This window comes from Fusarium sambucinum, chromosome II, assembly GCF_050947815.1.
Source record: "Fusarium sambucinum isolate potato_lamoka chromosome II, whole genome shotgun sequence".
NCBI classification, from domain to species: domain Eukaryota; kingdom Fungi; phylum Ascomycota; class Sordariomycetes; order Hypocreales; family Nectriaceae; genus Fusarium; species Fusarium sambucinum.
The window spans coordinates 2,858,172-2,873,619 of record NC_139293.1 but is presented as its reverse complement, the minus strand read 5'-3'; the positions used below and the strand labels follow the sequence as shown (position 1 = coordinate 2,873,619).

At 46.7% G+C, this 15,448-nt stretch overlaps 6 protein-coding genes across 6 annotated transcripts; 3 read left to right on the top strand and 3 right to left on the bottom strand.

Annotated features, from left to right (window-relative positions):
* Positions 1 to 580: 580 nt before the first annotated feature.
* FSST1_007765 (uncharacterized protein) lies at positions 581 to 3,938 on the top strand (the record flags this gene model as incomplete). Its single annotated transcript, XM_083224582.1, has 4 exons — positions 581 to 886; positions 933 to 1,366; positions 1,413 to 2,719; positions 2,770 to 3,938. The coding sequence occupies 4 exons, from the start codon at positions 581 to 583 to the stop codon at positions 3,936 to 3,938; spliced, it is 3,216 nt and encodes a 1,071-aa protein (XP_083083726.1).
* A 1,639-nt stretch (positions 3,939 to 5,577) lies between these two features.
* On the bottom strand, positions 5,578 to 6,507 carry FSST1_007764 (uncharacterized protein; the record flags this gene model as incomplete). The annotated part of the gene is made up of 1 exon (XM_083224581.1): positions 5,578 to 6,507. One exon carries the CDS (start codon positions 6,505 to 6,507, stop codon positions 5,578 to 5,580), a length of 930 nt encoding a protein of 309 aa, XP_083083725.1.
* A 768-nt stretch (positions 6,508 to 7,275) lies between these two features.
* Positions 7,276 to 8,205, top strand: FSST1_007763 (uncharacterized protein; the record flags this gene model as incomplete). Its single annotated transcript, XM_083224580.1, has 1 exon — positions 7,276 to 8,205. One exon carries the CDS (start codon positions 7,276 to 7,278, stop codon positions 8,203 to 8,205), a length of 930 nt encoding a protein of 309 aa, XP_083083724.1.
* A 1,501-nt stretch (positions 8,206 to 9,706) lies between these two features.
* Positions 9,707 to 10,356, top strand: FSST1_007762 (uncharacterized protein; the record flags this gene model as incomplete). Its single annotated transcript, XM_083224578.1, has 4 exons — positions 9,707 to 9,901; positions 9,979 to 10,063; positions 10,120 to 10,132; positions 10,185 to 10,356. 4 exons carry the CDS (start codon positions 9,707 to 9,709, stop codon positions 10,354 to 10,356), a joined length of 465 nt encoding a protein of 154 aa, XP_083083723.1.
* A 501-nt stretch (positions 10,357 to 10,857) lies between these two features.
* Positions 10,858 to 12,363, bottom strand: FSST1_007761 (amidohydrolase; the record flags this gene model as incomplete). The annotated part of the gene is made up of 1 exon (XM_083224577.1): positions 10,858 to 12,363. The coding sequence occupies one exon, from the start codon at positions 12,361 to 12,363 to the stop codon at positions 10,858 to 10,860; it is 1,506 nt and encodes a 501-aa protein (XP_083083722.1).
* Positions 12,364 to 13,611: 1,248 nt separating this feature from the next.
* On the bottom strand, positions 13,612 to 15,159 carry FSST1_007760 (Zn(II)2Cys6 transcription factor; the record flags this gene model as incomplete). Its single annotated transcript, XM_083224576.1, has 1 exon — positions 13,612 to 15,159. The coding sequence occupies one exon, from the start codon at positions 15,157 to 15,159 to the stop codon at positions 13,612 to 13,614; it is 1,548 nt and encodes a 515-aa protein (XP_083083721.1).
* Positions 15,160 to 15,448: the final 289 nt, after the last annotated feature.

The following is a 15,448-nucleotide window of genomic DNA, read 5'->3' as shown; positions in this document are numbered from 1 at the left end:
TCTATAACCACAAATCAATTCCCCTCTTAGCCAAGTAAAAGCTTGTGAGTGGATAAACTCAGACGGGTACTCTATTTGGCATGGTTGGTACAACACCATGACTGACAAACGATTTTCCCTCGGCCACAGCATCGCCATGGCACATTATTGCAGTTCCACGAATCAAGCACCTTTGCCCAGGAGCGGGGACTCGTCCGTAGTAGTGGTCGAGACGAATAAACTGGATGTTGACCGTCATCTACCGCCTGGCCTGATCATCGTGGGTAAATACTGACAGAGCTTCCGGTTGGTCAATGCCCCGGATTAATCACTCAAGCTTGAAAACAACCGGTCTCGTGGCTAATAAGGAACCCGGCTCAGTGGGGCTAATGCAACACTGTGATGATCATACCCCAACTTATTCAAGGACAATTTCCACTTAAATCAACCATGCCATAATGCCTAAACTAAATTCCTCGAAAGACGCTTGTTGTATTTATCCGGCAGTTGTATATAAGAAAACTATAGCTGGTAGAGACCTCCTATAGCTATGGCCAATTGCTTCAAGTCCCTCACCCAGGACCTCTTTTCTTTTTAGGCGATGAAGCTCTCACGAGTATCGCTAACGTTACTGGGCCTGGTGCCAGTGGTGTCAGGTCTAGGCCAGCAGGCTATTGTCTCTTTCAACAGCTCAGACGATGCCTTCCAGATCGTTGGTGGTGATGCAGGTAAAGGTCAAATTCGTGTATCCGAGGACGAATACTGGGGAGTCATTCGTGCTGCTGGAGACCTTGCCGTTGACTTTGGACGTGTCACTGGCACAAACTTCACGCTAAGCAATGGCAAGAAAGATGCTTCTGCGGCCAAGTACACCTTTGACCCCGTAGATGTAAAAAACAACACATATGTAAGTACTTTCTGTCACATGACTGCACAAGACTAACAATCTGCAGTACCGTACTCTCGAGGGGCAGAGCTTTTCTGGTCCTGAATACTCAGACCCAGATGAAGCCAACACGGCCATCATTGTTGGTACAATTGGTCATTCCAAGCTTATTGACTCTCTTATCGACGATGGCCTGATCGATGTCACTAAGATTGAAGGCAAATGGGAGTCTTTTGTGAGCCAATTGGTCAAGAACCCTGTCAACGGTACAGCCCAGGCACTGGTTATTGCGGGAAGCGATCCCAGAGGAACCATATACGGTATCTACGATGTCAGCGAACAGATTGGTGTCAGTCCATGGTACTGGTGGGCCGACGTCCCTGTTCGCAAACGGGACGAGATCTATATTACAACCAAGCCAAAGGTTCAAAAGTCACCTTCAGTCAAGTATCGAGGTATCTTCCTCAACGACGAGCAGCCAGGACTATCTAGCTGGGTTGGGTAAGTTCGGAGTCATGTTTTACAAAACACGCGCTAACTCTTATAGATCTCGCTGGAAGCCAACTTGGAACAATGCTGCTCCCTATAACCATGAGTTTTACGCTCTTGTTTCGGAGTTACTGCTTCGTCTACGAGCCAACTACCTCTGGCCAACCGTCTGGGGTAGCATGGTCTACATTGATGACCCGCTTAACCAGCCACTGCTTGATGCCTACGAAATTGTTCTTGGTGGATCTCACACCGAGCCTATGATGCGAGCACAGAACGAATTTCGCACATTCTATGAGGGTGAATGGCAGTACCACACCAACAACGAGACCATTGATGAGTACTTCCGCTATGGTGTCGAGAGAGCCAAGCCCTATGCTCGAAACAGCCTGTGGACTATGGCAATGAGAGGAACCGGTGACACAGCCATTGAAGGCAATCTGGGAGTTGATGGTATCGTTGACATGCTCGAGACACTTGTTGACAACCAGCGCGAAATTCTTCGAAAGGGTCTGAAGGTCGACAACCTCACTGATGTTCCCTCTTTGTGGTGTTTATACAAGGAGGTCCAGGGCTACCAGGAGCGCGGCCTCGAGGTTCCGGATGACATCACCCTCCTGTGGGCAGATGATAACTGGGGAAACATTCGACGATTGCCTCTCGCAAACGAGACTGAGCGTTCTGGCGGTGCTGGTGTCTACTATCACTTTGACTATGTTGGTGATCCACGAAATTACAAATGGATCAACACAATTCAACTCGAGAAGACCACTGAGCAAATGACTCTAGCCTACCACAGGAACGCCCGCCGCATCTGGATCGTCAACGTTGGTGATCTCAAGCCAAAGGAGATTCCCATCAGCCATTTCATGGATCTCGCTTACGACACTGAGCGATGGGAGGCTGACGGTACCACCAAGTGGGTTGAAGCATGGGTCGCGCGAGAGTTCGGAAGTGAGCATGTTGAAGCCATCACAGGTATCATGACACGCTACGGCATGTATGCTGCTCGTCGCAAATTCGAGTTGCTGGAGCCCTGGGTCTACTCGGTCATCAACTACCATGAAGCTGAAGCTATTCTGGAGCAGTGGGCGACTCTGAGGAAGGATACCCAGGCTGTCTATGACAAGCTTGACTCTCAATACCAGCCTGCCTTTTTCGAGATGCTCCTTCACCCAGTTCTTGGTGGCGAGATAGTCAACAAGATCCAAATCTACGGCGCCAAGAACCAGCTTTACGCTGGGCAGAAGCGAAACTCAGCCAACGATGTCATCTGGGAGTCTCTAGATCTCATGTACAAGGATTCCAACCTGACACAGAGATGGAACGAGGTTCTTGATGGCAAGTGGGCACATATCTTGGATCGTAAGTGGTTATCTTCAATATCGTGACCTATCACATCTAACTGTACACAGAAACCCACTTGGGCTATGATGGTTACTGGCAACAGCCCATGAGAAACACACTCCCAGATCTTCGATTCGTTCAAGACGTCTGGCCATCACTCGGTGGTGAATATGGTGTTGGCGTTGAGGGTTCAAATGCCACCATCATGGGTGACAGTCGATGGCACTCCTTGTCCTCCAATGTTCTCGGACTTCCTCCGCTTGAGCCTTTCGGAGCTCAATCTCGATACATAGACGTCTTCCACCGAGGTCCCAAGTCATGTAACTGGTTTGCAGCACCATGGGAAGACTATGTTCAGCTTTCACAGTACAACGGTACAGTCGGTGGTAACAACGGTACTGACAGCCGCGTATATGTCACAATCGACTGGGATAAGGCTCCCAAGGCGCCCAACACAACCGAGGTTTTCATCAACGTTACTAGTGACTGCCAGGGGTTTGAGAGATACAGCGGTCAGGATCCCAAGATTATGGCGACGGTCATCAACCGAGAGCTACCTGACAGCTTTGAAGAGGGTTTTGTCGAATCGGATGGACATGTTTCGATCGAAGCCTCACACTACCAAAAGATTCTTGAGGGAGACTCTGATAACTCATCGCTCGATTATCACACTATCAAAAACTACGGTCGAACTCTCGCTGGTGTTGGCTTGTATCCTCTTGATACTGAGAAATTGGATGTCGGCGAGGGACCTGCGTTGGAGTACAATATGTACCTCTACACCAACCATTCTGCGGCCAACGTCACCATTTACATGTCTCCCGGTGCCAACTACCTTGGAGATCGAAATCCGCTCGAGTATGCCATTGTACTATACCCATCCAACGAGGAGCAGCCTGATCCAACTCTTGTCCGACCGATCGGCCCCAACATGGGTACCAATATGCCCGATGGATGGGGTTACGCTGTTGGAAACGCTGTTTGGGGTCTATATGGTAACTACACTACGTCGTCATTCGAGGTTCCCAAGGAGGGAGCCTATACTCTTCGTATTTGGGCATTGTTGCCCAACATCTTGATTCAAAAGATTGTGGTCGACCTTGGTGGTGTGCGACAGTCTTACCTCGGACCCCCAGAGAGCTTCCTCCTTGGTCGAGACGAGCAAGGAAAGTACAATGGTACTTCATTCGCAAGCACACCAGGCATCTTGGGAGGGACATATGATAAGTCCTCGTGAATAAGGCAAAGATATGATGCAACGACCTCAGCTTTATAGTAATACTATTCTTATACTACTGAGTCTTGTTTCTGAGACTGGCATGATGTGAAATGACTGCATGCCCTATTCCATTGATATTTAGCTTTATGCATCATCGAGGTCTGGATTGTGAGACAATGTCCATAAGTTGAATTTAATGGGGTTGTTCTAAACCAAAATCTGGATTTTATAACATGTTTTTTCGGAGTAATCCAGTCACTGGATGTCTAGAGCTAGATATTGCAGCTAATCTAGACGCTGCCCTAAAAACCCGTCTATTTGTTTTCTTCTGATGGATTCTCACTTTTCAACTTTGAATACGGCGGTTAAATCGTTAAAGGAGGGGGTATAATTTCGCAAAGCCAACAGAGCAAAACGTAAAACACGTTAAGATAATACCCATGACACTAGAGCAACGGACTTTCTCATAACGGGGAATATCGAGTACGGCACTCTGTAGGGTGGCTATGGTTAACATTCAACGAGACTCAGTATGAACCGTAGCTAGTCCCGATACTAGGTGTTTTATTGGTAAACGGTCCACGGAGACCCAGGCCGGCTACTGGATAGAAGAGAAAATGGCCTCCTACGTCTTAGGAGATAAAAATAAGTAGTCTAAGACCATAGCCTAAGGGGCATAAAGTGACCTACTAGTTTCGTCTCTTGTGCTTCCAGCGGTCAATGTTTCTGATATCCCGAGGGCCGGCTAAAGATAGATAGGTTCGGTATACCTAGGTCTCCCTTTTTCTTAGTTTCTAGACTAAATGTTAGTCCAGCCTCCAGCCTCCAGCTCGATTTACCACTTCGCATCATGTGGACCGGTAATAGCGCAAGTTTTGAAAAGCTGAGACTATAACAAGATGTGCATATATAGGGCAAAATTGTTTTAGAACTTGGTCTCCGTGTTGGGGCAAGTCTTGTATTATCTGTCTTCATTGCACTGGTGATGGTTTCGATTAGTGTCACACTGGACCACCTATCTATGAGTAGAAACCTCCCTCCGTATCGACATTTTGTTAGCTTTATTATAGTCACTGTTTGATAACCATGGGAGTATTGCTGGACAAATAAAAGTGAGCTCGCCAACGATTACAAGATAGGGATTCTAGGTATACCAAGTTGGGCCTAAACCTAAAGAGAGTATGCTATTCACAGCACGGTGGGCGGGCAGTGATAATCAACCCCAGATATTCGAAAGATTTATAGTTGCCAAACCTCACCTATAATGCCATTTACCTTCATGTCAATATTCAATAACTAATGGTGCGAAACAACGAATACATACGTCACAATCTTCAGCTTCAAACAGTGGCAGATGTGGGACGATGTTGGAGACACCAAAATGTATCTTTGTGAGTTCTCGATCGATTGTTACCTGGGGCTGGTTTAAATTTATGGACAATTCATTGCGAACGCGGCACCGAAACCTGGCCAGCTTGAACTTCTAATGTCGCCAATCTCTTATGCACGCAGCATTGACTATAGATAATTCCTCGCTGACCTTACTCAATTGACACGTCTCACTAGGCGAGATGATAAGAATGAAGTTATCATGAATTGGTGGTAAGAACACTTAGTTCTATACGTGATATAATTTCCTGCTTTACATATATGGATCCTAGGTGGCAGAAGCGGTCGTCGCTTCTCCGGCAGCAGATGTTCCAGTAGCTGACGCTGTTTGCGATGCAGTACCGGTGCCACTGGGCTGAGAACCACCACCGCCGCCTGAGCCACCGCCCTTGACTACCATGGCTTGCACAATTTGACCAGCCTTATTAAAGACTATGTTGACCAAAGCGCTCAGTTCCGAGTACTCGTACGTCTTCTGAACGAGTCCATTTGATAGTGTTTTCTCCTCGCCTGTGAAGGTCATGTTTTGCTTGTAGTCGCCGATGATGGAGCTGACAGCATCGCCACCAGCCTTGGTGACCTGCTGAACAATGTTGCCAAGGTTGTCAATAATGAAATTAAGCTTTGTATCGCCTTGAGTGATAGATCCGAGGAGACCGTCCACTACACCAATAACACCTTCAACAATATCACCGACTGAGTCCAGGAGGTTGATGAGGGCTGGGTTGAGGTCGAGTGAGGCAAGAGTTCGGTTGACAATCTCAACCAGGTGGCCCAGTCTGACAACGAGCTCAAGCTCTGCCTCAACGTCGACAATGGTAATATTGACCTTTTCAATGCCGATTTGGATACCTGCATTGAGCTGAACGAGCTTGGCAATGTCTGCATTGAGGTTGATATCTGCGTGCAGATTGTCGACATCGAGCTCAATGCGGCCAACAGAGAGCTCGGGAACCTTGAGATGAACATCTGGAGGACCTTGTGATGAGTTGTATCTTGTTGATGATCCTCCTCCTCCACCGGATCCTGTCTCGGTTGAGCCACCGGCGTTATCATCGCCAACTGGCGACGAAGTTGGAGCGATTGAGATGCTCTCGGCGGTTGTTGCTGGCTCTGTAGAATCAGGTGTTTGTGCTTGTGCAAGGCCGAAGCTAAATAGCTGAGCCAGTACTAAAGGCTGAAGAAGAGAAACGCGCATGTTGACGATTGATTGATTGACTGTAAAACAACGAACGATGGTGTTAGGGGAGGTTCAACGGGATAGCGACAGTAACCACGAAATTTGTTTGGGGACTCAAGACTCTGCTCTTGCTTTTGCTTTCAGTCAACCCTGGGTCTTTGATCAGTTTAACCGTAAGGCATAAGTGGGACCTTGGCGCTATTTCCTTGGAACTATAGTAATCTCCGCGTAGAGTTGTCTGTCGGCTTTATGAGCTTATTCTGGCTGGGCTATATTGCCGGAAATATTGTTACATTGAGTTAGACGAGACGAAAAAAACCGGATTCTTATTGTAAACAAATTACTGATGGTTAAATGGGAGAAGAAGATCGAGATTTTCGCTAATGCATTGACGTAGGAACAAGGGCTTGTTAGAAATGCAACCCTTCTACCATCTCTGATACGCCAGCAAAGGTCCACAATCGTGTCTTCCCCTGCATTAAACATGGAGTAGCATGAAACTGGGCTGAGGTGAATCGCGTCCGGATCTTAGTAACCGGGCATTACTACCGTTTCAAGTTCTTTTCCGGGCGATAGGGTGGTACTCGCCTGTACTAAATCAGCCAACATCACATCCCATGGCAAGCAAGGTGAGTTAATACTTTCAAGCTGGAACTGGGGTTTTCTTTTCTCTATTCTAGCCAGTGTGCCCTCCGTACAGACATCTCATCTTCATCTTCAATTTCGCTCTTTTCCTTCGACCCTACACTCCTTTCATTGAGTAAAACACCGTAAACAAAGTTCAAGATGAGACATCACACAGCATTCGGTGCCCTGGCCCTTGCTTCATTTGCAGGTTTTGCTGTTGCAAAGGCCAAAGGTGATGGCTACTACGGATACAAACTGAATCGTCGCGGTGACGACGAGTCAGCAATCTATGAAAGCTCGAACACGAATAGTGGCATAGCCCCTCTGAACGAGGAACCCGACGTCTACCTCAACGCTAATGTCTCTGTTGGCGAGATCTCAGTGGAAGTAAAGAATATTACAGCCAAAATCAACCTCGACGCAAAAGTTCTCAACTTGCTCAACTTCAACGCCGGTGTTGATCTCGGCATTGACCGAGTAAAGCTTGGTATCTACAACGTCACTGCAAAGGTCGAACTCGAGGCTCGCCTGGGTAACATTCTTCGTATGGTCGACGATGTGCTTGAGAGCATTGACCTGAACCCCATCATCGCTACTCTAGGCGATACCGTCAAGGACGTCGTTGGTGATGTCGGCGATGTCATCGGCGGTGGAAGTGGAGGCAGCGGAGACGACAGCTCTGGGGAAGATCCCGAAGCTGTAGAAAAGAGAGATCTTACCATCCGTCTCGAGAACAACATCCTCTATTCCATGAACGATTTTTCCGGTTCAGCACACACAAACCGCGTTCTGACACAGGACGGTTTCCTTTACAACATCTACCTCGACAACCAGGGTCGTGAGAAGAACCGCAAAGAAATCGGTTACTACACCAAGGAAATGAAGTTCACCGGACACAACAGAACTATCACCGTGGATGAAGGAGTCGAGTATGAGCTGCAGTACACATACTCTCCTTATCACGGCCTCAGCGCCTATTGTAACATCTACACCGACCCCGCTGGAAAGGTCTTGCGGACAAAGATTGTTGCTGAGGCTGAAGGTGGAGGCGCTGCCACAATTGCCAATGAGGATGAGGCAGATCTATAAGCCGTGGGCAAATACGTTAGGCAGTAAACTGAGTCTCAATATACAGTTATAGTTTCCATTCTGAAGTATTGGTACCATGCAAAGAACGGTTTTCTCTTCCCCGGTTCCTAACTGTGTACGCGAAGACACTTCCGACCGATTCTTGACAACGTATGAGTGATACACTTCTGTTTTGAACTTGAAACTAATGCACGGTAACAAACATCCTTCGGTCATGATCCGCCAAGAGAACATAAACATATAGTTACCCCAGGTTAATGTAGATTTGATTTACTGCGGATTGCGACGCAAACGATTTCCATAACCGAGTTAACGACAATAATGGAGGGAATATACTGTTGGTTCACGGAATGTGAAGAGCATTGTTCGTGTATATCTGCTAGTCGGCGGGTCCGATTCCAGTCTAATCAAGCCAGACGATTATTCTAAATGCAGGGGAAATTGGTGGCATAAAGCTAATGCTTGAGCAAATATCCACGTTGTGTTCCGTTATTAGGCCTAGACACCCTAAGGCTGAATGGTGGCTGACTATCACATGAGTAATTGCTTTTAGTCGCTCGACTGTTGAATTAACACCGTACTGTGTTCGTTATACACGATATGTCAACATGCATTGTCGTAACCGTATACCTTCATTGTTCACAGGGGAGGTGAAATTTAGTTCCTATCTATTTCCTTTGTAGCAGCTGACACTCCGAAAGGAGCCGCACGCTTAACAGTAGATATAGGGTAACAGTAGTTCGCCTATCTATACTTGCAATTCATCATAGATTTTTCGAGACGAATTGACGGATTCTAAATATAGCGGGAATGTGAATTGATCTACAAAGTCTATGGTATAGCTACAACGACTAAACAGCTTGGCAAAAGTTAATTGTCAATGGAATGCAAAGCTCAGCTCAATGTCTTGGCATGTATTCATGATATCAGCGCTCCCATCTGGATAAGCACTAATACAATTCTATACAATGTAAAAGCACCGGGAAGCTATAAGCGGTAGTTACCTGTGTGTAATGCAAGGTAGATATGAGCCGAAATTGGATGGCCGAAGTGGTCGTTTGGCAGTTCAACATGTCTGATGGCATTCCAATCCAAATGGAAATGTTATTTACACCCGGATTGGGAAGTCCTCATGGCTAGCCGGTATTTCGGCACGGGGCGGGAAGGTTATTTTTGCCTACTCCAAGGCACGATGCATAGCGGCACGTGGACTCCATTGACGCATCGGGATTAGTACTAGGCACTTTGTGAGCCATCATCCGATAATCCTGACAGCTCGCTGATCCATTTCAAAATACGAAGAGTTAATTGCTCGTGTACGTGTTAGTTCGACGCCACGGATGAGGAGGGGCTCGTATCGATCAATGAATGCTGTCTTGACCACATGCGCCTATCCAGCCGCATATAAAACAGTGGCCATGTTCCGTATGTCAACAAAAACCAACAAGACTATCTTTAATTTTCTCTACTCGCAATCATCACACACCTTTCATCTATCAACATGAAGTTCAGCATCCTCGCTACCTTTACTGCTCTTGTCAGCAGCGCTGCTGCTGCCAACCAGGCTGTTGTCATCAACAACTGTCCCACCACGATCTATGTTCAATCTTTCCCTTATAATGGCGCGGCTCCAGGCGCTCTGACTGCCCTCAAGCCAGGGCAGAAGTTCGCCGAGAACATGCGTGCATCAGGCTCGGTTAGTAACTTCCCTGCGTGCATTTCTCACTTAGAAAGGTGACCATGACTAACACCAGTGTACACGGCACGGTATAGACTGTCAAGATTGCCACCAGCAGGACTCTCACTAAGCCCCTCTTTTTCGGTTACTCTTCGACCTCTAAGCCCAACTATGTCTACTGTAAGTCCATCACAGCTCGCACCCTGACCAAGGCTCTTACTAACTGTATTGTCTAGATGAGTTTAGCACGTAAGTATAGATGCTCGTGTTCCTTTCACCTAACATTTTACTAACTATTCAGTGAATGGGGAAACCCTTTTGCCAACAAGCACAACATCCTCAGCCCTGGTTCGGGTTGCAAGCAGTTTGACTGCCGTGCTGGACAGGCTGGTTGCTACAGTACGAAATCAATGAAGAAAGTATTTGGATGTCCAAGCCCTACCACCGTCACTGCTACAATTTGCGCAAAGTAGGTTGCGAACAGCGAATATCGGACTATTATGGTGGAGGTTGGGCGTGAAGGGTGTCACGTGGGAACATCACCTGATCTGCATACATCTTCTCTTGTCTGCAGTCCTTCAACTTAGATCTTCAATCAATTCATTCAATCATCACTCTCACATATTAATAGTGAAAACAATCGATTGTTATAGGATGTTAGGTATTACATTTCGATGATGATGATGCTGGGCTGTCAGCTGAGGACACTATTCCAGCAGCATGAGGTAAAACATCGGCTCAAGTAATTTAATAGGTATTCAAGGCTAATTAATAACACAGGTTATATTATCGAACTTACTTCACACGACCTATTGTACTTGAGTTTCTCTTCCCTCTTTTTTTTTACCTATTATTAAGTTTTATCTTTTTATGCATTAAAGTGAAAGATTCTTACACATGCCTATATACAGTTATTGCTAATACAAGTGGGGTGAAATTCATTTTCACCACTCTCTAATGTGATTTAATCTCCCCTAGTTACTCTCTTCAACAAGGCCAGTCTCGGTACTGACGATTCTTGGAGAAGCATAATAGAAATCCCCTCCGTTAAACTCCCCTTCAAGCTCAGGATAGTCGAACTCCTTGTAGATCTTCTGGATTCTGGCTGCGCTCTTCAAGAAGCTCTTCTTTGTCTCCTTATAGTTGGATGCAGTTAACTTTCCATCCTTCTTCACAAACTCTCCATCAACCATGACATGCAGGACATCAGCGACACTGGCGTGAAGCATAACAGCTGCCACGGGGTCAACCCAGCCCAGAAGAGCGGGTGAGTCTGCCGCGTTCCAAACGATAAGATCAGCCTTGGCTCCCTCCTCAATGATACCGAGATCAGGGCGTCGCAAAGCCATACCTCCAGCACGAGTGGCGAGGTAAAAGGCTTGACTAACGCTCATAGGGTTCTTGTTAGGAACTTCCAAGTTGTCAAGCACCTTGTCGAAGAAGTAGTAGCGTGCACTTTGCAGCCATATTCTCGCTTGTGTGAGAATGTCGGTGGAGAAGGTAAAGTGGGTATCGACTCCGAGGGCAGCTTGGTCTTGGATGTAGTATGAGTGTGGGTGAGTGTGGCCATAGTGCATCTCGGACTCAGGTGTGATAGACAAGTATTGGTCTGTCTGGCGGAGGAGGTTGGCACCCGTTGCTGTCATGAAACTGCCATGAGAAAAGACAACGGGAATGGAAGTGTTGAGAAGGCCGAGAGCATGGACATCTTCAGGGAGATTGTTGACGCCGAATGGCCCAGCAAGGGCGTGTGTCGTGACAACAGAGACGTTATAGTCCTTGGCCAGGTCGGCCACCTCCTTTGCTACGTCAGGAGGATTGGGTCCAAAAGAATCGTACGAAATTCCAAGCTCAACGTTGCTGTCATTGAAAATATCGCTCTCAGCGATCTCGACAAAGTTGGGGATCTGATCGCGCACAGTATAGTTCAGTGCTGGGACATCGTGGAAGGCATAAGACCAAAACACTCGAGCACCACTAGCGATGGAGGCGTTGAGGCCAGCGTAAGCAGTCTTGTTGGACCAGGTGTGGTGTGCGTGATCAAGTGAAGTAGTGACACCGGCGTTCAATGCCTCAAGCAGTCCAGCTAGCTGGCCCCAGTAGACATCATCAGATGTGAAGTGGGGGGCAGCTGCAAACTCGCCATAGCGACCGAAGTACTCTGCCAGTGTAGTATTTGAGCCTATCGTCTTGAAGGCAGTCTGCCAGCCATGACGGTGGGTATCGATAAAACCGGGTGTGATAATCTGGCCAGTAACATCGATTCTCTCTGTGTCGTCTGGTAGGTTTGAGGGCTTGGATGTGCTGACAGTCTTGATTCGATCACCGCCGATCAAAATGTGGCCATCACGAATGATTTTGGGCTCGCTGTTGGAGTCATCCCAGCCAATGATTGTTGCACCAGACAAGAGCCTGGTAGTGGCAGCTTGAACCTGGCTTGCCAAAGCTCCAATAGCAAAGATTGCAGAGGTATGTCTCATTGTTTCCCCGGTATGATGAGTATTGTGGTCGAGCCTGATGCCAGTGAAAACACTCTTGACTACGTCTTTATATAGGTCATGGCAGATGAGATCGTGATCACGGAACTCCGGATATACTATATAATCGAAAGGACTTTACAAGGACTTTAGATAATTTGTCTCTATAAGCGTTCTTGGCGGTTTCTAGAAAGTACCGATAAACCAATCGGCAAGTAAGTATGGGTATCACTACCCGATTTTATGATTCGATGAGCCCTTAACCCCACAAGCTCATAGCCAGAGAGGAGGTCACAGTGGTTCGTTGCTACGTTGTCTTGGTTGTTCATGCAAATGATGACGCACAAGATGTGCCGGAAGTACGGATGTACGGTTTGACGACCGGATATACAGAAAAGGTGGGTTAGTAGCTCTAGACTGCCGTATTTCCAGCTCACAATATATTACACCGACTTCTTACTCCTATTCAGCCATAGTGTTTTATAAGATATAACATGTATGCAGTGGACACTGTGATTTTAGATGACGATCAGAGATAGGAGTGGCCCCTGGGAATCTATCATACGTAAGGAGCAAGAAAGCTGTAAGTCTAGGCAATATTTAGAAAAAGATTTATGGATAACACTCCGTGTAATTACCATCAGCAAATTAGCCTACCAAGCTATTTTTTACGGTGGGCTGACTCTCGGCTTCTGACATTTCATACCGAGGTGAAGTTTTCGGTCCTTAAGGTCTTGCTCTGGAAGGCAATGGAGAATCTTACTCCTCTTTGGTTTGGGCTTTAGGGTAGATTTATCATCGACCATTTAGGCCATGTTAATAGCGAGATAGAAGAGAGGTGCTTGGTCAACGCAGGCAACAATTGTTTAATGCTCTTGTAAACCTACAAATTTTCTTAAAGTTAGACTAGTAGTCCCGCTTGAAAAGAAAAAAAGTTAGGATCTCTATGCGGGATCCTCCCCGCCTGGAAAATGCAAAAAGAACAAGTTGCGCTGCCCCCGCACTGGATTGAACAATGGACCTTTGCATTACAAGTGCAACGCTCTACCACTGAGCTACAAGGGCGCTTATTTCGATGCCAGTGAACTTGAGTTTAAAGTATATATCGGCTTCACACTACCATGCTTTAAACCACATCAATTATGAAAGTTGGATCCTACTGATTTATTACCTCCATCATGATATTGGTCAAACAATCAACATGCCAAGGTGTTCGATGTTGTAGGTCATTTACGTCAAATTCATGCATCTTCAAAGAGATGTGGTAGACCTGGTAGTCTGGCCCTCCCCATCATCGTCGCCTGATGGCAAGGGCAAGCTTCTATCTATGTTCCGTAGGAAACAGCCGCTGGCCTTGTCGACAAGTATGTTCAAATGTCGATAAGTCCCCCCGAATCTCGACCCTACTATTCTCACCATCTCCACTAGAGTGTCAATTGCACCAACGTCCATAGCCGACGCTTGGAAGTCCAGCGGCACCAGTAACATAAGGTCTGCCAGGGAACATCCCACATCGAATACCTTCTCAAGAATTCCGATACCATTGGCCTCGAAAGCTTGGGTCGGCACCAGCTGTGATATGAGAACAATATCACGCGCAACACTGGCGGGGTAATGGATCGACATGACATTGTCGCTGCTATCGGTAGATAACACCTGTTTTGAAGCACAAAGTTTCCACACAACTGTTTTCAGCCACTGGCGCGAGATGAGAAGATCTGCTTGTTGAACCTGGGAGTGATTTGATAAATTTGGTAGTGAGTACTTTAGAAGGCACTGAAGATGCGACAGGCGGGTAGAATCAGCTGATGTCGAAGGTGTCATCTGGTTCCAGTTCGCAATGAAGTCCGAATCGAAGGGACGAAATAAAGAGATCAGGTCGTGGAAACCAAGAAGTATTTCTGCATCTTGTGATAAAGAATCAATGGCTGGGAGTTCCAGGGTTTCTTGTAACCGGATAGGACGATTTCTTTGTAGTCCATATGCTCTCTCGGTGATGAACAAAACCCAGAATGTGCGCCGAGCATAAATGGAAAGAATCGGGTCAATAAACTCATCATAGGTGACTTCTTCGTGTAGCCGCAGTGTCTGTAACATGGTAATAGCCTCTTGCAGGTAGTACCATGCCGAATTATCCTTGTCCATAGAGAAGAAGGCGGCATATAGAAAGAATGAAGTTTGGACATGACTTAGTGATGGATGCTCTACAGCTTTGCAATGTGCCCTTGAGCGAAGAGTTTCTGATATCAGAAAGTCGGCAGATGGAAGGGTGATATCATCCTGTGTATGCGATGGCGGTAAAATCTCCGGGGATAATGCAATTATAGCACAGCAGGCTGATATCAGACTGTACTTCTCAGGTGAAATCGTACTTTCTTCGAGTTGCTGGCGGTCTAGAATAGGCGTGAGCGGGTATTTGTGCTTGAAGTAGGCATCCAAAGACCATTTGACAACCGCTTCAGTGATTTGTGGTGATGGAGAGAAGTCTTCAGTATCTGGTGCCAGGGTAGGACTCTCTACTGGTACCAATACCAATTCATTGTTTTCGACTGGAACTGGAAGAGGACTTGAAACTTGTAGAATCGACTCTCCAGGTCTTTTGGCCCTTCGACCTTTTCGCGGCCCTTGAGGTCCGGTCTTCTTGTGCACAGCCAGGTACGTACAGCCTAACTCAGAAGTTCGACAATTGAGACACGGATTACAGCCATCGCATCGTATTTTCCGTCGATGACAAGGATCGCAAGCTTGTCGGACCTTGAAAGGCTTTTGAGATGGACTGGGAATTGAGGAAGTGGACATGATTGAATGAAACAGGATTAAAATTGGTCAAACAAGGTTTGAAGTTTGTGGGGAATTGCCTTTATATAATGCGGAGAAGAGAAATTGAGTTATGGGCGCCCCCAGGGTATCAGAAAAACCGACTGCTGGGAGCAAAAGAGATGAAATTAGTAGGTCACTTTATGCTTCTTAGACCATGGTTCTTAGACTATTTATTTTCATACCCCAAGGTTCAGGAGGCCTTTTTTTCTGCTACCCACTATAGGTGGAAACGTGTTAGTGCTGCAGATATAACGCCACTGATCCACTC